This window comes from Biomphalaria glabrata, chromosome 2 (assembly GCF_947242115.1).
Source record: "Biomphalaria glabrata chromosome 2, xgBioGlab47.1, whole genome shotgun sequence".
Taxonomy (NCBI): Eukaryota; Metazoa; Mollusca; class Gastropoda; family Planorbidae; genus Biomphalaria; species Biomphalaria glabrata.
Window position 1 is genome coordinate 32166318 of NC_074712.1, and position 26083 is coordinate 32192400.

General features: G+C 35.7%; 1 protein-coding gene across 4 annotated transcripts in view; it reads right to left on the bottom strand.

Annotated features, from left to right (window-relative positions):
* The window catches only part of LOC106070893 (neuronal acetylcholine receptor subunit alpha-10-like), a 50680-nt gene extending 35439 nt beyond the window's left edge, over window positions 1-15241 (bottom strand). For 2 of the 4 annotated variants that reach the window (XM_056020097.1, XM_056020096.1), the window contains exon 1: window positions 1925-2417. In XM_056020097.1, the coding sequence (XP_055876072.1) occupies window positions 1925-1979 (55 nt within the window). In that variant the 5' untranslated portion in view covers window positions 1980-2417. Of the gene's footprint in view, window positions 1-1924; window positions 2418-9924; window positions 10285-15175 lie in introns of those variants that run through there. The other 2 variants (XM_056020095.1, XM_056020098.1) reach the window with 2 other exon arrangements.
* Between the last annotated feature and the right edge of the window lie 10842 nt (window positions 15242-26083).

The following is a 26083-nucleotide window of genomic DNA, read 5'->3' on the forward strand; positions in this document are numbered from 1 at the left end:
CATGTCTTGACATTCCTATATTCTAGTAATCTCCTTATTTCACAATAACATCTCCATTTCAAAGCCGTTTCCTAGAACAAATCGGCAAGTTCGACTAGAAACATTCTACTTGATGTTGCCGAGAAATGGTCTGTTAATTAACTGGAAAGGAAAATACAGCAATACAATAAATAGTTTCAACTGTATCGCGTAGGATACGACTTATTTTATAGCAGGTTTAGTGTTTAAACAAAAGTCCATGGAAACTCTGTAAAGTTGGATAGCAATAGCCGCACGAGAATTACTTTTCATCTCTTTGAAAGGTCTCACGATCCAATCAAGTTTCCGTGTGCCTTTATTGCGTCATATTTTGAATAAAGAGAAATCAGGAAACACCTGTTGGGCACAAGCTCAAAATTTTGTCCTAAATGAACAGATGGGAAAACAGAAAGATAAAAATAAAAGTGGCATGTTTAGCAAGATGCTGGCAATTACTTTCAAAGAAAAGAAAAAGTGGGTGATTCAATGGACATTTGGATAAATATTAAGTAAGTAAAGTAAAGTTCCCCTTTCAGACCTTGTGGTCTATTGGGCAGATGATGTAAAAGTCATCTGTTTCTGTGGCCTACGGTTAACGAGGGTGTCATGTGGCCAGCACAACGACAATCCGCCTTTACTTTTCCCCAACTAATGTCAGGTACCCATCAGAGCTAGGTGGACTCAGAGGCGTCCAAGGATCCCGAAATTAAAAATCCCAGTCTTCACAAGAATTCGAACCCAGGACCCCACGGTTCGGAAACCAAGCGCTACCGCGCCTTTAAATGGACCACATGACAGGGTATAACGGCAGAGAGAGAGTTATTCTTTTTAATTGAAGACAATTAGTGAATCCCAAAGTTGTGAACTCTTCAAGAGGAATAATATTGTGTAATAGAATAGTTAAATTACCATTCAACCCTTTGGGCTAAAATGAAATATATATATATATATATATATATATATATATATATATATATATATATAAATGGTGCAGGGCTTAAGATGATATAACAGATTTAGCATGTTCTCAAACGATAGACAAGAGATGATTGATGTTTGCATAACAGATCTAGCGTGCTTTCAAATGCTAGACTTAAGGTTATTGGAGTTTATGTCTCTTTCAAAACTTGGCATAAACGTTCCTTGAGTACTAACTGGAAAAGTAACATATGTATTGTAGCCCTAAAACTAGCTGTAAACCCTCAAAAACAAAGTTGCCCAACTCTATGAAAGTATTAGTATTTCATGGATCTAGATCTACCCTTATTACATGAGACAAAATCGAAAGGATCTAGATCTAATTTTAAGAACTACACTTTGCAAAGAAAGTTTTTTTACTTTGACTCATTAAACTACAAAATATAGTCTTTTCATTTCATTAATAAAATTAACCTTCAAATTTGTGTTTGAAAAGCATTTTTACATAAATGTGTTCCTTATTTAGACATACTAACGTACTTTATAAACATTTATCTCGCGCTTCTTTCATTTTAATAGCTAAATTTATCTCTATTAAGGAAACTTGTAACAAATCATAGTGTTTCCATAGTGTTTTATTTTTTTATATGAATGTATCGGCTTAACGGGTAAACTCATTTTCACAAAACTACTTTTATTTTCATGGTGAAAGAGAAAAACTTGAAAGGAACATTAGCTAAGTTTGATATAGATCTGAACCCAATCCACTAAATTATATATATATATATATATATATATATATATATATATATATATATATATATATATATATATATATATATATATATACATATATATATATATGTAACATAATATAAAAGCTTTAAAATGGTTAATTTAAGAAAAAAAAGTCATTACAGAACAGGACTATTGAACATGTAAATGTTAAGTTATCAAATCATCGTTTAATCGGACTAGAAGAACTTACCTCTGGTCTGTGCTGACCAAGTGAACAGTAAAAATACTACTAACAAGAAGTTCATGGCCTTAAGAAAACAATAATTCTTAAACCATCTGGTCCACTAGCAGTGCTGGTCATCAATGACTTCTGTATAATGTGCATGAGGACTTCAGACTTCTCATAAATATATCCACAAATTTCTTTACGAATGTAAATATTAGCCTCACACTGTTTGAATTTGTATAATGTAATCAAGACATCGGACTTCACATTTAGATCCAAATATTTCCTTTAGAATATAAATATCATCCCGAGCTGTTCGAATTCCGTAGTGATACAAACATTTCAACACTATGCGATCAATAAAATACACATCAATCTTTGAGAATTGTTAACATGTACAGATGAAATTATTCACCCAACAGTAGACCAAGTGCTAATTGATTATTGACTCATACCACACTTTAAAAAACACATTCATTAGAGTCAGTCGTAATTATAAATTTTAATGAGAAAAAAAATACGTTCATATATTTGCAAATTTTATTTATTTATTAGTTACCTAAATAAATGTTATAAAAATTATTAATTTGAAATGCTATGTAAACTCAGATTTTATTTATCTATAAATATAGATTTCCGGGTATTTTATGTAAAACGTATAAAGGCATGACCGATCCTGTTTGTTAAAACTCTGAAAGGAAGTAGAAAACTAGAATCTAGACAACAGAAAGACAAAAGAAAAACAAAGACTTCAAACGTTAATCATTTATCATGTCAATCAATCGTCTGCTGAATATGGAAACTTGCTTACGACTATGACCTTGGTTGATTCCAATGATTGATTTCTCTACTGTAGCATTTAAATACAATGCTGGCTTAAAAAGAATATAAAGAATATACTTTGTCAAAAAGACAATACATCCTTTATACACCTTATAGAGCTATTATTTCGCTCTAAATAACTAAATGGAAAATTGTTTACCTCGCCCCGAGAAAACATTCTGGTTAATCAAATGTATAAATCTACTAGACTTTATAATATTCTAATGATGTTCATGAACATTAATTTGTTGAACTCTTCAATGACTAGGGCCTACATGCGGAAATACCCGAAGATATAGTCTGTCCAAGATAATGACTTTCTAGTCCACTAGCCAATTAATTTCTTTTCATACTTTGAAAATTTATAATGAATTTAAGATTTCCCAGTGTGGACAACGAGCTTGTAATTCTTTCCCAAAGATATACATCAACTCTCAAATTTCTAGGAATTTTTTAACCCTTTTCGAGAACCTTGTTCACCCCATCCAGACTTGCCCACCCATTCCGAACGAGTGACTTATATAGATGCATTGAAACCAGAAATATATTTTTTAAAAATATTTTTGAAAAAAAATACATTCTTTATACAAATTAAAGAGAGATTAATTTGCAAATTCATGAATGTTAAGATTAAAAACAAAATGGAACATTTTTTACAACGCCCCATTCTGCCCCAGAGAAAAAATCCTGGTTAATAGAATGCATAAATCGACTATTCTACTATTCTAATGATAGGCCTTTAGACATAGATTTAGAAGACGGTGCGTTAAATCTTTCTCAACATTAATTTACATAGAGACGTATAGTCTGTTCAATGTAGCCTAGATATTTTCTAGTGCTCTAGCCAAATTTAAATTAATTTCTTTTTATACTTCGAACAATTATAACAATACAGTTCTAGTCTCCAATGTCACACTTTATTTCACCCTTCTAGTTTCCAATGTCACACTTTATTTCACCCTTCTAGTTTCCAATGTCACACTTTATTTCACCCTTCTAGTTTCCAATGTCACACTTTATTTCAATCTTCTAGTTTCCAATATCACACTTTATTTCACCCTTCTAGTTTCCAATGTCACACTTTATTTCACCCTTCTAGTTTCCAATGTCACACTTTATTTCACCCTTCTAGTTTCCAATGTCACACTTTATTTCACCCTTCTAGTTTCCAATGTCACATTTTATTTCACCCTCTAGTTTCCAATGTCACACTTTATTTCAATCTTCTAGTTTCCAATGTCACACTTTATTTCACCCTTCTAGTTTCCAATATCACACTTTATTTCACCCTTCTAGTTTCCAATGTCACACTTTATTTCACCCTCTAGTTTCCAATATCACACTTTATTTCACCCTCTAGTTTCCAAAATCACACTTTATTTCAATCTTCTAGTTTCCAATGTCACACTTTATTTCACTCTTCTAGTTTCCAATGTCACACTTTATTTCAATCTTCTAGTTTCCAATGTCACACTTTATTTCACCCTTCTAGTTTCCAATGTCACACTTTATTTCAATCTTCTAGTTTCCAATGTCACACTTTATTTCACCCTCTAGTTTCCAATATCACACTTTATTTCACCCTTCTAGTTTCCAATATCACACTTTTTTTCACCCTCTAGTTTCCAATATCACACTTTATTTCAATCTTCTAGTTTCCAATGTCACACTTTATTTCACCCTCTAGTTTCGGATGTCACACTTTAATTCAATCTTCTAGTTTCCAATATCACACTTTATTTCACCCTCTAGTTTCCAATGTCACACTTTATTTCAATCTTCTAGTTTCCAATGTCACACTTTATTCACCCTCTAGTTTCCAATGTCACACTTTATTTCACCCTCTAGTTTCCAATATCACACTTTATTTCACCCTCTAGTTTCCAATGTCACACTTTATTTCAATCTTCTAGTTTCCAATGTCACACTTTATTTCACCCTCTAGTTTCCAATATCACACTTTATTTCACCCTTCTAGTTTCCAATATCACACTTTATTTCACCCTTCTAGTTTCCAATATCACACTTTATTTCAATCTTCTAGTTTCCAATGTCACACTTTATTTCACCCTCTAGTTTCCAATGTCACACTTTATTTCACCCTCTAGTTTCCAATATCACACTTTATTTCACCCTTCTAGTTTCCAATGTCACACTTTATTTCAATCTTCTAGTTTCCAATGTCACACTTTATTTCACCCTTCTAGTTTCCAATGTCACACTTTATTTCAACCTTCTAGTTTCCAATATCACACATTATTTCACCCTTCTAGTTTCCAATATCACACTTTATTTCAACCTTCTAGTTTCCAATGTCACACTTTATTTCACCCTTCTAGTTTCCAATATCACACTTTATTTCAATCTTCTAGTTTCCAATGTCACACTTTATTTCACCCTTCTAGTTTCCAATATCACACTTTATTTCAATCTTCTAGTTTCCAATGTCACACTTTATTTCACCCTCTAGTTTCCAATGTCACACTTTATTTCAATCTTCTAGTTTCCAATATCACACTTTATTTCACCCTCTAGTTTCCAATGTCACACTTTATTTCAATCTTCTAGTTTCCAATGTCACACTTTATTCACCCTCTAGTTTCCAATGTCACACTTTATTTCACCCTCTAGTTTCCAATATCACACATTATTTCACCCTTCTAGTTTCCAATATCACACTTTATTTCACCCTTCTAGTTTCCAATGTCACACTTTATTTCACCCTTCTAGTTTCCAATATTACACTTTATTTCACCCTTCTAGTTTCCAATGTCACACTTTATTTCACCCTTCTAGTTTCCAATATCACACTTTATTTCAATCTTCTAGTTTCCAATGTCACACTTTATTTCAATCTTCTAGTTTCCAATATCACACTTTATTTCACCCTCTAGTTTCCAATGTCACACTTTATTTCAACCTTCTAGTTTCCAATATCACACTTTATTTCACCCTCTAGTTTCCAATATCACACTTTATTTCAACCTTCTAGTTTCCAATATCACACTTTATTTCACCCTCTAGTTTCCAATATCACACTTTATTTCACCCTCTAGTTTCCAATGTCACACTTTATTTCAATCTTCTAGTTTCCAATGTCACACTTTATTTCACCCTCTAGTTTCCAATGTCACACTTTATTTCACCCTCTAGTTTCCAATATCACACATTATTTCACCCTTCTAGTTTCCAATATCACACTTTATTTCAACCTTCTAGTTTCCAATGTCACACTTTATTTCACCCTTCTAGTTTCCAATATCACACTTTATTTCACCCTTCTAGTTTCCAATGTCACACTTTATTTCACCCTTCTAGTTTCCAATATCACACTTTATTTCAATCTTCTAGTTTCCAATGTCACACTTTATTTCAATCTTCTAGTTTCCAATATCACACTTTATTTCACCCTCTAGTTTCCAATGTCACACTTTATTTCAACCTTCTAGTTTCCAATATCACACTTTATTTCACCCTCTAGTTTCCAATATCACACTTTATTTCAACCTTCTAGTTTCCAATATCACACTTTATTTCACCCTCTAGTTTCCAATATCACACTTTATTTCACCCTCTAGTTTCCAATGTCACACTTTATTTCAATCTTCTAGTTTCCAATGTCACACTTTATTTCACCCTCTAGTTTCCAATGTCACACTTTATTTCAATCTTCTAGTTTCCAATATCACATATTATTTCACCCTCTAGTTTCCAATGTCACACTTTATTTCAATCTTCTAGTTTCCAATATCACACTTTATTTCACCCTCTAGTTTCCAATGTCACACTTTATTTCAATCTTCTAGTTTCCAATATCACACTTTATTTCACCCTCTAGTTTCCAATGTCACACTTTATTTCAACCTTCTAGTTTCCAATATCACACTTTATTTCACCCTCTAGTTTCCAATATCACACTTTATTTCACCCTCTAGTTTCCAATATCACACTTTATTTCACCCTTCTAGTTTCCAATATCACACTTTATTTCAACCTTCTAGTTTCCAATGTCACACTTTATTTCACCCTCTAGTTTCCAATGTCACACTTTATTTCACCCTCTTGTTTCCAATATCACACTTTATTTCACCCTCTAGTTTCCAATGTCACGCTTTATTTCACCCTTCTAGTTTCCAATGTCACACTTTATTTCACCCTCTAGTTTCCAATATCACACTTTATTTCACCCTTCTAGTTTCCAATGTCACATTTTATTTCACCCTCTAGTTTCCGATGTCACACTTTATTTCAATCTTCTAGTTTCCAATGTCACACTTTATTTCACCCTCTAGTTTCCAATATCACACTTTATTTCACCCTCTAGTTTCCAATATCACACTTTATTTCACCCTCTAGTTTCCAATGTCACACTTTATTTCACCCTCTAGTTTCCAATGTCACACTTTATTTCACCCTCTAGTTTCCAATGTCACACTTTATTTCACCCTCTAGTTTCCAATGTCACACTTTATTTCACCCTCTAGTTTCCAATGTCACACTTTATTTCACCCTCTAGTTTCCAATGTCACACTTTATTTCACCCTCTAGTTTCCAATATCACACTTTATTTCACCCTCTAGTTTCCAATGTCACACTTTATTTCACCCTCTAGTTTCCAATGTCACACTTTATTTCACCCTTCTAGTTTCCAATGTCACACTTTATTTCACCCTCTAGTTTCCAATATCACACTTTATTTCACCCTCTAGTTTCCAATGTCACACTTTATTTCACCCTCTAGTTTCCAATGTCACACTTTATTTCACCCTCTAGTTTCCAATATCACACTTTATTTCAATCTTCTAGTTTCCAATGTCACACTTTATTTCACCCTTCTAGTTTCCAATGTCACACTTTATTTCACCCTTCTAGTTTCCAATGTCACACTTTATTTCACCCTCTAGTTTCCAATGTCACACTTTATTTCACCCTCTAGTTTCCAATATCACACTTTATTTCACCCTCTAGTTTCCAATGTCACACTTTATTTCACCCTTCTAGTTTCCAATGTCACACTTTATTTCACCTTCTAGTTTCCAATATCACACTTTATTTCACCCTCTAGTTTCCAATATCACACTTTATTTCACCCTTCTAGTTTCCAATGTCACACTTTATTTCACCCTCTAGTTTCCAATATCACACTTTATTTCACCCTCTAGTTTTCAATGTCACACTTTATTTCACCCTCTAGTTTCCAATATCACATTTTATTTCACCCTCTAGTTTCCAATGTCACACTTTATTTCACCCTCTAGTTTCCAATGTCACAAAGAGACATAAATCACAATAGCCTAGCATTGGCTTTGTCACACTGTATCTTTGTACACCCTGGTTTTACTTCCTACAGACATAAATGACATTATTTTCATTGCACCAGGTTCTCTTGTACCATAAGATTTGTTGATGTCAATGAAGCAAACGTTAAACAGGATCATGTTTGTATAAGTGAACCTGTGCAGACATCGTGACATTGTACGAATATACTTTCTATAAACACGCAATTGTATGTCTATACAAGATATCATTGTGTATGTATTGATTCTGCTTTTGTGAGCATCTGTATTTTCGGGATGGCCCTTTGAATGCACAGTGTGTGATTTGGTAAAATTTTTCTTTTGTTACGTTACAATTGAGTTATTTCTTGTAACAGCATTCTTTTGTTTCTATAAAAAAAATCTCTCACATTGCTTTGTGTTAGATTTTAGAGCCTGTCTGTTAATTGCTTTACGAACCAAGCATAGAATTGTGTTTTTCCTTTTCCGACTCCGCTGTATGTCCTCGGCACAAAAAATAACTATTTGCTCCTCCAAACATTAAATCATTAAATACGTCTTTAACAAGGTTACAAAGACAGTTTGTGTGGAAACACAAACTCAAGATTGGCCCCCGAAGTGGTCTACCCAAGCAGGTAAAAAGGCAGGTTTCAATATTTTCAGAAAGAACATCAGAATGCAATTCTATCAAAGACAAATGACAGAGAAGAATGGAGAAAGCAGGGTGACAAATCTTGTGTGGTGCCCCAGCGGTCCAGCAGACCAAAGGATAGGTGAAAGTGAATGTGAAGTTAAATGTGAACCTGGCCTTACTGATGTCTTACAATGAATATCTAATTGTTTTGTAAAGGATCAATCTCTTATTCAAATCCCCAAGAAAAAAAAATTCCTTTAAAAAAAAAGTTCAAAAAATTATTTCCTTTATTTTAGTTCCTCCCGACTATGATGATATAGCTGCAGTTACCTTATAATATGAACAATATGTAGTAGCTAGAATGACAGAACCTACTTAAATACAAGACAGATACGGAGGTATATATTTTTTTTGACAAAAATTCTAAAACCATTGGCATAAATGTGTTACAGATATGGTAAATAGTCTTTCCCCTACAAAAGAGCTTTTCATGTTTGATACTATTAATAGTGAATAGTTGTAAAGGCGGTGTATTTTTACGAAAAAACTGCTTGCATAAGTGATTTAAAAAATTAGATTTTTTCGATTTCAGAAAAGAAAAAATAACATTTGCATCAGAACTTTGAATAATATAAAATAATATGATGTCGGATTTTCACTATCTAATCTAGTTAACGAGATCTAAACGGGCGGACGGACGGACAGACATTCAAAACAAAATTAATAGCGTCTTTTCCGCTTTCGGGGGCCCTAAAATAAATGAAAATAAGTGACAGCAACCATCAGGACTCGATCTCGGAATCAACGAATAAAATTGTTTAGCATTTTATCGCTCAGCTAAACTGTGTATCTTTTTAAAGTCTTACTTGACTACAGACCTGCCACTTCACTGGTCTGCAGACAGACCTACTATGACAATTGGTCTCCAGTCAGTCCTATAAAGAAAATTTATTTATACATAAAAGGATAAGATCAACTAAGTAAAAAGTAGTTTCCCTTTCAGACCTTGTGTCATGTGGCCAGCACAACGACCAGCCTTCTTTTCTTTTCCCAACTAAAGTCATGTACCCATTAGAGTTGGGTGGACTCAAGGGAAGCCCTAAAAATCCAGAAATTCAAAATCAGTCTTCACTGAGATTTGAACCTAGGACCCCAGGTTCAGAAGCCAATCGCTTAACCACTCGGTCACCTCATCCCCGGGATCAACTAAAGCGCAAAAGAAACAATAGCAATTATGTCCATTTCACCAAAATTGCTTAGTACTCTATTAAATCTTCTCAATAGTTCTTTACCTCTGACTCCATGATCCTCCCTCGTAGTCGAAGATGAACACATTTCTCATTTCCCTTAAGCTCGAAGATGACTGTTAAATCCAATCCTCGCTTTAAAGAGTCAGTCGCATACGTGGCTCTGACTCGATGACTGACTGTTGATCAAGAGATCTCTCAAAGTGTCGAACGGATTCGCATGAAATTTCGTACTCAGGCTCCGTTTACCTCCTACACGAATGCTAAGAACCAGTTTTGACAAATTCATAGCCTGACTAGCACAAATCGCGAAAAACTGCAAGCTTTCTATCAAACCTTTGTATCTAATGTTCGGTATCTCCTCAAAAGACCGCATCCTATAGATAAAGCATGATAAGAAATAGCACACGAAATCCGTATTTTTTTCTTTCGCCAAAAGTGTACTTATTTTTAATATACTTCTCGTCATTTCCGCTTCCTTTTATATTCTGTCTAAATAAAAAAAACAAAAAAACAATACCAACAGTATTAAAAAGATCTGTGTCATTCTTATTATTTAAGGTTCAAACTAAACATGGATGCAATATATAGATTTGACAACTGAAATATGTGTTGAAGGATGAATACATCGGAGAATGCAAACAAAATGAAGGGTTGTCTTTGTAAACAAAACAAACAAATGAAGGGTTGTCTTTGTAAACAAAACAAACAAATGAAGGGTTGTCTTTGTAAACAAAACAAACAAATGAAGGGTTGTCTTTGTAAACAAAACAAACAAATGAAGGGTTGTCTTTGTAAACAAAACAAACAAATGAAGGGTTGTCTTTGTAAACAAAACAAACAAATGAAGGGTTGTCTTTGTAAACAAACAAACAAATGAAGGGTTGTCTTTGTAAACAAAACAAATAAATCAAAGAGAGTTAAAGTCGAAATGAAACTTGCCTATATAAGAGGGGAGAAGTCGAATTCCTTACAATACGAGCACAAAGTCCTAACTTTAAGAGAGGGGGGATTGGTGAAAACGGCCATTTTATTGTTCAAGGGACAAGATACCTGTACTTTTATTTCAATTTTAAATCAATGTTAAAGTGTGGAGTGTGTGTGAGTGTTATGGATAGTGTGTGTGAGTGTTATTGAGTGTGCGTGTGAGTGTTATGGAGTATATGTAAGTGTTATGGAGTGTGTGAGTGTTATGGAGTGTGTGTGAGTGTTATGGAGTGTGTGTGAGTGCTATGGAGTGTGTGTGAGTGTAATGGACTGTATGAGTGTTATGGAGTATGTGTAAGTGTTATGGAGTGCGTGAGTGTTATGGAGTGTGTATGAGTGTTATGGGGAGTGTGTGAGTGTTATGGATAGTGTGTGAGTGTTATGGAGTGTGTGAGTGTTATGGGGAGTGTGTGAGTGTTATGGAGTGTGTGAGTGTTATGGAGTGTGTATGAGTGTTATGGGGAGTGTGTGAGTGTTATGGATAGTGTGTGAGTGTAATGGAGTATGTGTGAGTGTTATGGAGTGTGTGTGGGTGTTACGGATAGTGTGTGAGTGTTATGGAGAGTGTGTGTGAGTGTTACGGATAGTGTGTGAGTGTAATGGAGTATATGTGAGTGTTATGGAGTGAGTGTGTGTGCGTGTTCATGCTGTGACCACGAATAAAGGGGAGCGGATGTTTGGTTGTGCTCAGTACTAACACCAGAAAGTAACGTTTCTAAGAAAGCTTTAGCCATAAAGAAAAGAACGAAAGAAACTTGAAGATTTAATGAAGAATCATGACGTAAATTAGATTTTCAACATATTGTAAAAACTTCCTCTACCCCACTGTGGGGGCCAACTTCGCTTCCCCAGACAACAACTGGCTATGATGTGCAAATGATTTTTTTTTTGGGGGGGGGATGAAGCGTTACTAGTAAAAAGTTTGAGAAACACTGTGGTAATGGCTATGCTTCATGTATTTTGTTTTTCTTTCATAGTTACCTTATCTTCTTATCTTATATAATACAGACGTTACTTCAAAAAAAGAAGATGATTACGTCCTACGCGTCATGCATTCAGTCATGCATATTAACCAATGACTTAAACTCTGCCAAGTCACTGGTTTTCCTGGCTAGCTCAGGCAACCCATTCCATGCTCTAATAGCACTAGGGAAGAAGGAGTATTTGTACAACTTTGTCCTAGCATATGGGACGAGGAATGTGCCTTTATCTTTGTGTCTTTCTGAGTATTTTATTAAATTTTGTTTTTGTATTTGAAGATTATGGTTCAGTTACCATTGTGTAAAAGTAACAAATAAAATGACGTTGAAGTTCCACAAGAAATACAAGACAAGACACGTCACAAGACACGTAACAAGACACTTCTTTATTTGTTTGTGTCCAACTTCCAGATCATTCTTTTTGCCACTCACAGAAGCAAACAATTGAACAGTGTATTTCGGATTTAGAAAAAACAACACAATGTAACATACAAGAGCTACGCTTCAACATTCTCAACATAGCACGGACATGTATTTCCATGTAAAGTCTAGGGGACCGGAAATGTATATCAAGAGATACTATAGAAGGGACATGCTATTTGATCTATCCTTAGAGTGGAACACTGGCACAAAGTTGCTTTTATACAAATTGACTTAGAAGTAAACATACATGATGGATATAACTCAGTCAAATGTCTTCGTCTAAACAAACTTTATTCTAGGCAGAGTTCACCATAGCCAAGCATTAAGGTCTTAATGGTATACCGTAGAATAAATTTGTTTTTAAGTGGTTCAGCGTAAGGTTCTTGAGTCTTTGGTTGAAGTAGTCTCCCTTTGAAAGAGTTATCTTCTTAATGCGTCTCTTGGACTTGTAATAGTTTCCGGTACATGAGTTTTGAGACTGAAATATTAAGAGCGTTCATTGCCAACGAATGTAGATGTGTGTATATTTAGAAGGCCCCATAAAAGACTACATCTAATAAAAACATTATGGAGAGGCACGGAGAAAACGATGGCATGCTGTTGATGAGATGGGGAGGGACTCGATGGAGTGGCACTGGTACACCATTGAAAAAGTTTAGATTATGAAGGGGGCTCGAGGTTCGACACACGACTCGAGCAATAAGCTTCAACGACACACTCTAACAGACATACAACAAGTTACTTCACTGACGCGCCTCTAACAGACATACTTTGATTTAATTTATTTTAATTGCACGCCTCTAATAGAAATACTGCAAGTAACTTCAATTGCACGCCTCTAATAGAAATACTGCAAGTAACTTCAATTGCATGCCTCTAATAGAAATACTGCAAGTAACTTCAATTGCATGCCTCTAATAGAAATACTGCAAGTAACTTCAATTGCATGCCTCTAATAGAAATACTGCAAGTAACTTCAATTGCATGCCTCTAATAGAAATACTGCAAGTAACTTCAATTGCATGCCTCTAATAGAAATACTGCAAGTAACTTCAATTGCACGCCTCTAATAGAAATACTGCAAGTAACTTCAATTGCACACCTCTAATAGAAATACTGCAAGTAACTTCAATTGCATGCCTCTAATAGAAATACTACAAGTAACTTCAATTGCATGCCTCTAATAGAAATACTGCAAGTAACTTCAATTGCATGCCTCTAATAGAAATACTGCAAGTAACTTCAATTGCACGCCTCTAATAGAAATACTGCAAGTAACTTCAATTGCACACCTCTAATAGAAATACTGCAAGTAACTTCAATTGCATGCCTCTAATAGAAATACTGCAAGTTACTTCAATTGCACGCCTCTAATAGAAATACTGCAAGTAACTTCAATTGCATGCCTCTAATAGAAATACTGCAAGTAACTTCAATTGCATGCCTCTAATAGAAATACTGCAAGTAACTTCAATTGCACGCCTCTAATAGAAATACTGCAAGTAACTTCAATTGCACGCCTCTAATAGAAATACTGCAAGTAACTTCAATTGCACACCTCTAATAGAAATACTGCAAGTAACTTCAATTGCATGCCTCTAATAGAAATACTGCAAGTAACTTCAATTGCATGCCTCTAATAGAAATACTGCAAGTAACTTCAATTGCACACCTCTAATAGAAATACTGCAAGTAACTTCAATTGCACACCTCTAATAGAAATACTGCAAGTTACTTCAATTGCACGCTTCTGATAGACATATATTAAGTTACTTCAATTGCACTTACTTCTATGAAACGCCTCTAATAGACACACAACAAGAAACGTCAATGACACGCCTCTAGCAGACATACAAGTACCTTCCTTCACCAGAGGTACACATCGAAAAAGATCAGAGCCTATCATTCAAATGTAAGATCCACACAAAGAATAGATTTTCGGCGGTCTACACTGAATACTATTGCTTAAAAAACAACAACATACCAAGCAATCTAGTGTCACTAAGAATTACGAGATCTTTTTATTACAATTCCTCTAATCAGCTTGCTAATTCTTTATCCAGTCAAACAAAAACAAAAACCTGGGTTAGTAGACACGGTTCTCGAGAACGGCTCTAACGATTTTCCTAGAAATTTAACATTTGATGTATATCTTTGGAAAAAGAATTACTAGCTAATTGGCCACACTGCAACAACTCTAGTTGTACCATAATTATATTCTCTTCTAAAATTAACTTTGGTCTAGACCATCTTTATCTTGAGCAGACATATTTCAGCGGGTATTTCCGCTCGAAGGTCTTAGTCATTAAATCTTTACAAAAAATAAACAGAAGTTTAGAAACATTTTGTGCACCGTCTTGTAAGTCAGGATATAAAGGCCTATCATTAGAATGTTATATATACTCTGAGTATACTTTTACAATCGCTTAACCAGGATTTTTTTTTTCCGTGGGAAAGGGGAGAATTAAGGCGGAGTAAAAACTTTTCTTTAAAAAACATACAAGAAACGCCTGTTTGTTGGTTATTCAGAATAAAAAAAAATAGCTATGTAATTTGGTTCGATTCTTAAAGAAGAAATTGTCTTTAAAAAAATAACTTTAGAACGACGAAGAAAATTACGGAGAGAATAATCACAAACTGAAAGTTCAATATATTGACAATAAAATTCTTTAAACTTCACCTACACACAATGGTATAACGGATGGTTAAATTAAAATAGCATCTATTGAGTCGCCTGAGAAATTTTTAATCACAAAAATACAACTATTTCTAAAGTTTAAAATAACAAATATTCCGTATACCATAGAACAAACTTTACTGAAATAACCGATTAAAATAATGAAATTATCCAAACAGGAAACACAACGAATGCAAATAAAAATGAAGACATTTTGAAAAGCAATTACCTAGTGTTGGAAACTGTTGCGGCCAGCACCGAACCATGAGTGCCAGCAGACGAGAAGAAAAAAAACAGCGTAAGTCAGTTTTAAATACCGAAGGATGGAGGCAGAGAAGAGACGGGGAGGGTGGAGGTCGGAGTAGGGAAGAAGCCGTTAGGGGAGGGGATGGGAGGAAATCAGAAGTAAGGATTAAATGAAGCTCGCATTCGGGTACTCACTTCTTAGCGACAGCATAAAGCATGTCCAGACGAACAGGGGGACAGAATCCATGACTTGAGCAGACGATGTGAGAATAAAATCACGTGATGTCTTTGCGTAATTCTTTCCGACATTGAAAAGTCACATTGTAACATACACGATTTAATTTACAAGTCTGAAATCTGAAAAAAAAAGAAATAATAATTTCAATTTATTTGTGGAAAAAATTAATCATCAATAAAAACAAAAAGTTAAATCTAAAAATAAATACTTTTTAAAAACCTTGCCTACACCGAGTGAAATTATAATTTAAATTCGGAACAACCGGTGTGAATAACTTTTAATAGGGCCAGACTCTTGACAAACACAAGCATAAAACGACTTTGGAATTTGAATTTTTTTTTATTAATCGGTTTTGATTATTGAAACTTTCATATTTCTAGTGGGCTCAGTGTGCTATAGTCCAATCACTTTTGTGGACTAGTTGGGGGGGGGGGGGAGTAATTCGAGAGAAGATTTCCAAAGCGATTTTAAACAAACTTAAAACACAACAAAAACCTGACTCTCTACACATGGCTTATATCTCACGATCGTTTAGTTCATAATAAAAGTAAAAGAAAAAGGTTTTCCCTTTCAGACCTTGTGATCTAGGGACAAGATGGTGTAAAGGTCATCTGTTTCTATGGCCAACGGTTAACGAGGGTGTCATGTGGTCAGCACAACGACCAAAAGCCTTTACCTTTTCCTAACTAATGTCAGATACCCATCAGAGCTTGGTGGTCTCAGAGGCGCCCTAAAGATCCCGAAAGTAAAAATACCAGTCTTCACCAGGATCACCGCTCAGCCATCGCGCCTCCTTAGTTCATTGTATATAAAATTAATTACGAATAATTGATTCATTAATGTGTCAATTTATAGATCGATTCATGTTTTGTCATCGACATCGAATAATTGTGCAACGTTCCAACTTGATTTGAGAATGGGAAGTGGGAGAAATAATTTAGGAGACAAACAGACAGTTGGATTGACTTGATAGAAGCTTGGTAAAAACCGATTTGTTCATCTGAGGAACTTTCTTTACCATTCCAATAATGAAAGAAACATTTTGTCAACATGTCTTTCATATTTTGAAAATGCCTTGCCAATACTTTTTCAGTTTAACACCTGCAGTAGTTGGAGTCAACAGCTTTTTTTTTAAAATTGTAATTCCAAAAAATTTTCACTCTGTCACTTAGATCATTGGCAAGAAACACAACCTCCTCAGAATTAAATAACAATGCTTAAAAAGCTTAATTTATTATTCTTAAGGTAATTCTTTTACCATCACGTAGAATGAATTACAAACACATACATAAAAACTTTTTTAAACTTTTTTTTTCAATTCCCACTATTACCTCAGACTTTCAGTGAAGCGAGGCCAATCAGCATAGAAGGCCTGAACACTGACCTGCAACGTCGCAACCTGTGGGCAGTGGAGACACAGGTCTGTACAACGTCGCAACCTGTGGGCAGTGGAGACACAGGTCTGTACAACGTCGCAACCTGTGGGCAGTGGAGACACAGGTCTGTACAACGTCGCAACCTGTGGGCAGTGGAGACACAGGTCTGTACAACGTCGCAACCTGTGGGCAGTGGAGACACAGGTCTGTACAACGTCGCAACCTGTGGGCAGTGGAGACACAGGTCTGTACAACGTCGCAACCTGTGGGCAGTGGAGACACAGGTCTATACAACGTCGCAACCTGTGGGCAGTGGAGACACAGGTCTGTACAACGTCGCAACCTGTGGGCAGTGGAGACACAGGTCTGTACAACGTCGCAACCTGTGGGCAGTGGAGACACAGGTCTGTACAACGTCGCAACCTGTGGGCAGTGGAGACACAGGTCTGTACAACGTCGCAACCTGTGGGCAGTGGAGACACAGGTCTGTACAACGTCGCAACCTGTGGGCAGTGGAGACACAGGTCTGTACAACGTCGCAACCTGTGGGCAGTGGAGACACAAGGTCTGTACAACGTCGCAGGTCAGGTCCGTGTTAAAGAATGGTCTCAAATGAAGTCGGAAAGTGGAAGTTTTAAGTAAAAAAAATCATTCAGGCTAAAATTACGCACATAGTATAACAGGGGCGGACTGGGTATCAAAATCGGCCCTGGCATTTCTATACACTCCGGCCCATAAATTATATATCGTACGAGGGGCTCCAATTACAGGCCTACCTTTCCTCAAATGTTAAGTTTAATAATGTATCAATAGCTGTACGCATGCTCCATATCAGTGATGCTCAACCTTATTCGGTCGGCGGGCCATTTTTATTTCCGACAGTCAAGTCGCGGGACACACCAAAAATAAAAACGGTAATAAAAGTACAGGAAATAGACAATAAACAAATTTGATTAGAAACCAGTGAATCTAGCACTTACATTGATTCATGAACGTTTATCCATAACCACTTGACACATAGGACACAGATGGAATTTCAAAAGGACGAACTTTGTTCAATGTGAACAAGATCATCATCACGTGGTCCTTTTTCAACGATTTTTGTTTAAACCCGACGCTCAGAGGGCCACTTTTATAAAAGAATATTATAAAGCTTTAACAATTTAATACGTGCCATAGTGGCATTCACGAGGCCCTTTACGTAACCCTACCGGCCTTTTGGGTACCGGCCCACCAGGCATTTGCCCAAATGCCCATATAGCCAGTCCGCCCTTACATAGTAAGCATGACTTGTCTCATTTATAGTCAAATTTGTTTTTTTCCTTAGTTTCTCAAAGACAAATGAAATATGAATGTTTAGTTTACCTTAGTGTTTGTACAAAAAGTAGAAAATGTTTTTTTTTTTTTGTTGTTGTTTTTTATTTTCCATGCATCCCATTATGTATGCTAGCGATGAAAGAATGTAAGTATTTGAAGTAACTATATTGTTTACAAATCATTGTCTAATCATTTGTATTCTCTTAAAAGGCCAAAATTATCAAATAAATTTATTTTGGGATAGCGGTGTGTATAGTGGTTAATCTAGTTGGTAATTTTTACTTAAGAAACAAATTATAAATAACTAATTGATGGTAAAAGTACGAGTTACATTGTTAGAAGAGAGAGTTTCTCTTTTTTTTTTTTTTTTTTTTTTGGAAAAGAGGGTTTGGGTGTAGTGCTAATGTGCAGGATTCTGATCGAGCGTCTTGAGCTCAAATCCCAATGAAGACTGAGATTTGACCTCTGTGTCCTTTGTAGATTATCTTGAAAAAGTCATGCTTAGGCCCTAGAGAGCCTTTATCAAAGGGAAAGATTTCTCACAGAAGCCAGAAATGAGACATTGGTAATTAACCCTATCAGCCAGAGCAAATACGATTTTATTGGGTGCCTGGCAACATGCCACCCTTATTAACCGCCTGCTCTAGACACCAAGAGATTTAGATCATCTGCCCCAAGGAATCATGGATTGCTGAGTCTTAAAAAAAGGAACGAGGGAATTTCTCTTTTTTCCAAGACCTTGTAACCATGAGAGACATTATCATTTTTGACGTCACAATAACATCTGTATTTTTTATTTCCCCTTTGCTGTGGATTGTTCGTGTGTTCTGGAAATGATGCTTTAGTTTTTAACTCAAGGGGCGGAGCTTAAAAACAGGAAGAAGGTAGAGGAAGGATGATGGGACTAGAACACGTTGAGTTTAACTGTAAGGCAGACAGCTAAAAGACAGTTGCTCTGTTTAATGGACTATAACATCGTGTTGCATCTTGTTTTAATTTTTTAAAGAGATCGTAGTTATTTCTGAAATGAACGCTTAGATCTAGATCTGTAATTGTTAATCAAAAGTATTTGGAATGTTATTCTCTCGCCCACTTTTACTGTATACGGATGTATGCAAATGTGATATGAAGCTCTTCAAAATCGACACTGCCAGCTGGGAAAAAGTGGCACTGGATAAATCCAGCGAGCATAAAGGAAGAGTATTGGATTGCATTTGCCATACATAACAGCAGCAGAAAGATGGGTTAAAATGCAACGGCGCCTGGTGATTACATATGCTCTACCCGTGACCGAAGATGTGTATCAAGGATTGGCCTCTTTAGTCATACAAGACGTTGCAAAGGGAAAAGATCGTCTCTCAAGACGTAAAATGCCACAGATTTTCTCGTCAGTAGTTCAACACCGTAAAAAAAAAAATCTCTCTATTTGGTATTCCACTCAAGCTCACTCAGCATACATACAATGTAAGCCCGCCTCACGCCCATAATATACAATTCAGGGTCCTAGCAATGAATCTATTCAATAATGAGTAACTTTAGCTTATAATGTCTATCTGTTCCTTGATAACGAAATGATATTTTTTTCATTATTTCGTTTTGAGCAGCACTGATGACTCACATTCAACTCTACGCTTTCTTTACTTTCTTACATTTAGGACCCAGCAGAGGCAAGGCGGATACTAAATCCTGAAATTCAAATCACAGCTTCACTGGGATTCAAACCTCAGACTCTTGGTATAGAAGCCATTGCTTTACCACGCAAAATCACTCAGTCACCTCTGTTTTTTTCACTTTGTTTTAACATATTTTAAAAGAAAGTTTTTAAACTCTTCTGTTAGGTGTTTTGGATGGATCACTTTTTTTCTTTTTAGCTAAGTGTAAACAGTAGTTGTGAGATGTATGAATAACTGTGGTCTGGCGTCATCTCTAAAGGCTGGCCTCGTGGCGAGATAGTTATCAAGTGTCAACTTGACACATCCATCAGGAAACGGGTCGGCTGCAGTGATCTACCATCCGCCTCCATAACCCTCCCTGCTCTCGCCCCCCCCCCCCTTCCCAGGCATCAGTAAAAAAAAGTATAAATTATATAGAGTCTACGTCACATTGAATAAATGCCTACATGACTTTGCCATTATAATATCACCGTTGAGGATCCTCTCGATCTTCATCATATGTCAAAGACTAAACATAACAAGGTCGGCAAGGCAAGTTATCGGCGTCACTTACCCAAAGAATAGAAATTCCAAAACAATATTGTAATTTCTATACCTTTTTTTTTGTAGGCGCTTTAACAAACTTGGAATAGAATATTATCTGTAACATTTTCTATGTAAATTTTGTTAAAAATATAGACATGCGTTTATAGATTGAATACCGTATAGATGAGATTCTAATCTTTTAGTCTTAGTGTCACGTGGTGTACGCATGAAGGTCCCGAGAGAAGTGTAAACAGGAAGTTTATACATTGGCTTCTCGAAGCTTCGAGTTTCTACACAGAAGAGTAAATTAATGAAAGGGAAATAATTTGTTTCAGACTGGAGTACATTCTTGAACTTTTGGTCTGAAAACCTATATAAAGAGGAGACGAGCTTGTTTCACGTTCCGAAATCTGTTCAGTTCGTAAGTTTCAAGCGTCATGTAAAGTCTACTTTTATGAATTTATTATTTAATTTTAATTATAAGATTCATTTTAGCTTGATTAATAGAGTGTTCTCTGTTTCAACTTAAGGATTAAATCATTTCAATTCAATAATAGGAATTCTGCCATTTCTTTGCCTACATAATGTTTCCGACATGCAACTTGATATTATATCATCAGATTTCTTTTCTAACAAGACCTGGAGGTATCCAAGACGTATCCACCAATCAATCAATTTGTGACACTTTGTAGTATAACTACAAGCTGAGTGACCTTCACTTCAGTCCACGTGAGCAAGTAAATCGGTCGTTTCCCTTTTTTTTTTGTTACAAATAATATTGATATACTATTCAAGTAGAGTGTTCATTAAACTTCATTTATTCTTAAAGTGTGAGGGTTGGCGGCGGAGTGGCTAAGCGCTTGACTTCCGAACCTTTGATCCTGGGTTCCAATCTCGGTGAAAGCTGGAATTTTGAATTTCAGGATTCTTAGGTCGCCGCTGAGTCCACCCAATTTAATGGTTGGTCGCTGTGCTGAGTGGCTAAGCGCTTGGCTTCCGAACTTGGGGTCCTGGGTTCGGATCTTGGTGATGACTGGGATTTTGAATTTCGGGATTTTTTGGGGCGCCCCTGAGTTCATCCAACTCTAATGGTTGGTCGTTGTGCTGGTCACATGACACCCTGCTCGTTAACCATTGCCCAAAGAAACGGATGGCATTAACATCATTTGCCCAATAGATCGCAAGGTCTGAAAGGGAACTTAACTTCTTTTCCTGGGCGCGGTGGCTGAGGGGTTAAGCATTTGGCTTCTGAACTTTTGGTGAAGGCTGTGATTTTTTTTAATATATGGTTTTATTTTTTAAATATTCATTTAACTCAACTTTTCATTTAATGCATTTGGCAATGAAACTAAGCCAGGATTTACCTATTTTCAACGAAATTCCATCCAGATTTAAAAAGAAAACAAAAACAGCTTCAAATTTAAGCAACTCTGTCAATGTGTCATCTTTACAAACTTTATGAACTTAATTCAATCTTCAGAATCTCGTCTTTTCTAAAGTTGAAATGATCATACAGTCGCTCAGACTTCTCTTTGATCAAGTGATCCTGTATTAAAGTAAGCTTCTACTCTTCAATCTCTAATAAACATTTGGAGTCTACCTTGATGAAAACAGAGACAGACAGAAAGGCACACCAACAGACAGAAAGATTAAGTTTGAGATATTTCAAACAGAAGGTGGGCGGTTAAACCACAAAAGTCTTACAGTGAGAGAAAATATATTGAAATAATTTTTACTACAAGAGAAATTTTATCGTAATAATTCTACGAAAATAAAAATTATATAGAAACAAAATCTAGTCTGTATTAGAGTACGCTATGGAAATATTTGTGGCTTAGCTTTCATATATATCAATATGGTGGTGACACTAACATAAAATGACTATAACGAGGGCTATTTTGTAACGGTACGCACCGGTACGGCGTACCGGCACCTTTTTGAAAAAAATTCGTATTATATTGCTATTATTATTTGTTTTATATCTCGTGTTTATTCCTCGTTTCTGTCAGCACCAAAGCTTCGAACTCCATTCATGTTTTGGGTGACCTGCAAGTGAATGTCAAATTAGAAAAATATTATTTACCAAAAAAAGAAGGGAAAATATTCCCATTTATTTAATGTGGGGGCATGATTGAGTACAAATGTACATCAGCGAGTTTTTTTTTTTTTTTTTGTTTGTTTGTTTGGGGGAAGGTGGGAGGGAGAGGACAAAAAGATTGTCGCGAGAGAGGCACACATACTAACACATACAAACGCAGACACATAAATAATGCATTTATCTGTTTGTATCTATGTAAACTTATTTATCTCAGGAGACTTTGAAATGTAATATTTGTATTTCGAATTCGTATGATGGTAAAACAAAAAACAAACAAACAAAAACAATGGGGCTGTGTGTCCGCTCTTTTGACTTAGTAATTAAGGAAATCGTTGTGAATTAAGCCGGCTCTAGACTCTAGGTACCCGGATGTACGGAACATCCACTAATGAAAGTGAGCTTTATTAACCGCCTGCAAATCTTCTCCTATACTATCTTAGTCATTATCTAGTTCAGTGAGACGGAAGTGATGCTAACCTCGAATTGGATTTGTACTGATCATAATAGAAAAGAAATGTATGCATTAAACCATGGAACTAAGATAACTTGTTTGAGATGGGAACTTGTTTGAGATGGGAACTGATTAGTGGTTCCACACCCCCAGTACTACGGTGTAGGAATAACGGAGCCGTTTTCGAGATTCGTTCCAAGCCACTTTTGTTTTCTTTATTGAACCCATTGAATAATTTGTAAGCTGTTGAAAAGGATTATAATCGTATAATTGTCAATACAAATAATTTTTTTTTGTATTTCGTCTAGTACAGCTATTGTTGGTATCAAAACAGGTCTCACGTTGTTACAAAACTTACGTGTATTACATTATGTGTCTCATAATTAAAGAGGTGTTGGAATTATAAACGTTTGAGAACCATGACTGAAAGTGTTCTGTAATTTTTCGTCTCCAATGAAACACGTAAAAAAGATCTCATCAAATATTTAGGAACATTTTTTTTTCTTATAGTGTAAACGTTTACACGTCACCAAGTAAATGTAGGGTCACAAGTACTATAACTCTGTCAAACAACAAGCATTAAAATGTATAACTTCCAATATTCCGGATTAAGAATCTTTGATACTTGGGATAAAGAGCTTCAACTATCGGGGATGTTAACTAGCTTTAGTGTAAGCAGGATACAAAAAAATTACATTATCAGGCAGGGGCGTAACTAGGGATTTGGGGGCCCCGGGGGATTGACCTCTTTGGGGGCCCCTTGCATTTTGACATTCGACATATGACATGAGATAATGTACGCAAAAATAAATAAGCCCCAAAATCAAATTGGTTCAGTATATCAGTTAACTTAACAAAAAGTAATCATCAAGACTATTTTAATGAATAATACCGTTGTTTATTTGTTAAATAATGCACAAGTGACAAATCTAAATTGATATCGCTTCACGTCGTGCATTCTGTGCAGCAAAGACATCTAAAACATCAACTACATAGATACTTTCTAGTATTTGTAACTTCACTGACATTAAAACCATGATAAGCCTTTCTTGCGTCATTGTGCTCCTGAAATAGTTTTTGATGAAATTGAGCTTTGAGAATGATCTCTCACATGACGTAATGGAAGTGACCTGAGTTAGCGGTATTCGGAGGAGGTTGCAAAGTTTGAGCACACGCAATTCCCATATGAAGCCTGTTTCCTCAATATGTCTATTGGTGATTGTATTACTGGTTTGTTAATGAAAATGCTCGTGCATCAATGACATCATTGAAAAAGCGATTTTTCATTTATTTCATCATACAAACAGGAAAAGTAGCACAGTTTGTCACAAGCGTGTCTTCATCTAACAGGTGTCTTGGTTCAAGAAGAAACCCAAAGGTATTCATTTTCTTTCCAGCCTTTGGAATCTGCCCTTCATCTCCATATGAAATCTGTCCAGCACTTCTGTCGTATTACGTTTGAATTGCAGTTCTATTGACAGTCCTACATTAGAACTCAACTTCCCATCAAGTCTTTTCTTTCTTCTGGTTGTTTTGATTACAGGGAATCCATAGTATTCACTACCTTCTTTTGCTTTTTCGATGGATTGGGTTTTTATCAGTTTGTCATCATTTTGCAGAAAGCATGAAAGGGTACTAATTTCTTTAGCAGCTTCCCGTATATGCAGTCCAGACTTTTGTAGCTTCTTCCGAACTATATTAATTGGGCGCAGGAGCTTTGACCAGAATTCAAGATAGGCAAAAAATTCTTAATTTTCCACTGCATAGTTGGTTGTTTATATTTTGTGCGAAAGCAAAAGAATTCAGAGCATACAAAAGTTGGAAAGATCCATATCTCGTTATGCTCGAGTATAGAAATACTCCGATAAGTGGACTGCCGTATTCACCATCACAACTGCTGACGAGTAGAAGACTCAGGGAATGATTCCAACTGATCACAAACTATTGAAACCATCGGTATCTCAAAATGCAGAGACATTACTCAACGAACGACAGATGAAAAGCAAAGTGAAATACGAGGCAAAAGCAAGACTACCTAAAGATTATTCTGTCGGAGAGTCAAACATGGCAGAAAGCAGTTGTCAAAAAAAAAACATTCAGCACCCAGATCTTACATCATAAAGACAAACGGTGGAAAAACATACAGAAGAAATCAACGCTTTTTACATAAGAGTTTCGATGAGGACATCTCTGGGTACTATGATACCGATGAAGACAATGAACTGCAAACTGTTGGAACAAACGAAACAGACCAACGTCTAGAGAACTTGTTGTGCCAGTCAAGACAACCAGAAATGGACAAATTGTTAAAGTTCCTAGTAGACAGGGCCGGCCTTAGGCCACTGCAGCCTATACTTTCATAGGCCCCGCGCTAATTCCAAGTGTACATTATTAAATTAAACCATTATAACGTATTTAAAATAACAGGGTTTTCGCGACCTCCTGATTTTCCAGGGCCTCCAGGAAATCTCATGAAAAGGCAAAATATACGATAAAGTCCTCAACTTTTTTGAATTTATTCAAATCTCCTGAAGAATAGACGAAATTGACATTTTGGGGTGACAATAAATAAAAAGTGGCATTGCGAGCTTTCATTTGATAAAAAATTATTGCAAAGACGAAAGTAGGCCTATTTTCTGATTCAAAAAAAATTATTTTGACATTATGCTTATCCCTACCCAGACTAGGCCCCGCTCGATCCGTTTGGCATAGGGCCCCGAAAATGCTAGGGCCGTCCCTGCTAGTAGATATCACTCTTAAGAACTTTAAAAGGAAGGGTGTGATAATAACTTCAAAAGGAAGGATGTGCTAATATTATATGATATTACGTCATTATTTTTTGTTTATGTTTTGTGCGAAAGTAAAAGGATTAGATGTAAACAAAAAGAGAGTTTCCATTGGAATGAGGAAAGATAATAGAGGGGTAATAACTCGAGTGTGAAGTTTAATTCTGAAATTATAGACGCAAAACCCGAATAATGGACTATTCTAGCATTATTAAGAATAACTTTTAGATCTGTTACACTTGATTCTGTAAATTTTGCTTCAAGGTTAATTAGTGTAGCCATATAATACTCGCCATTTAGATCTATTATTAGTAAATGTAACAAGATACCTGGAATTCGCTGTATATCATGCAGTTTTATTCGTGGCAACAAAGTTTAAAATGTAAGACTAATTTTTTTTTTTATTTGATCTCTGTGGGAAAAAATA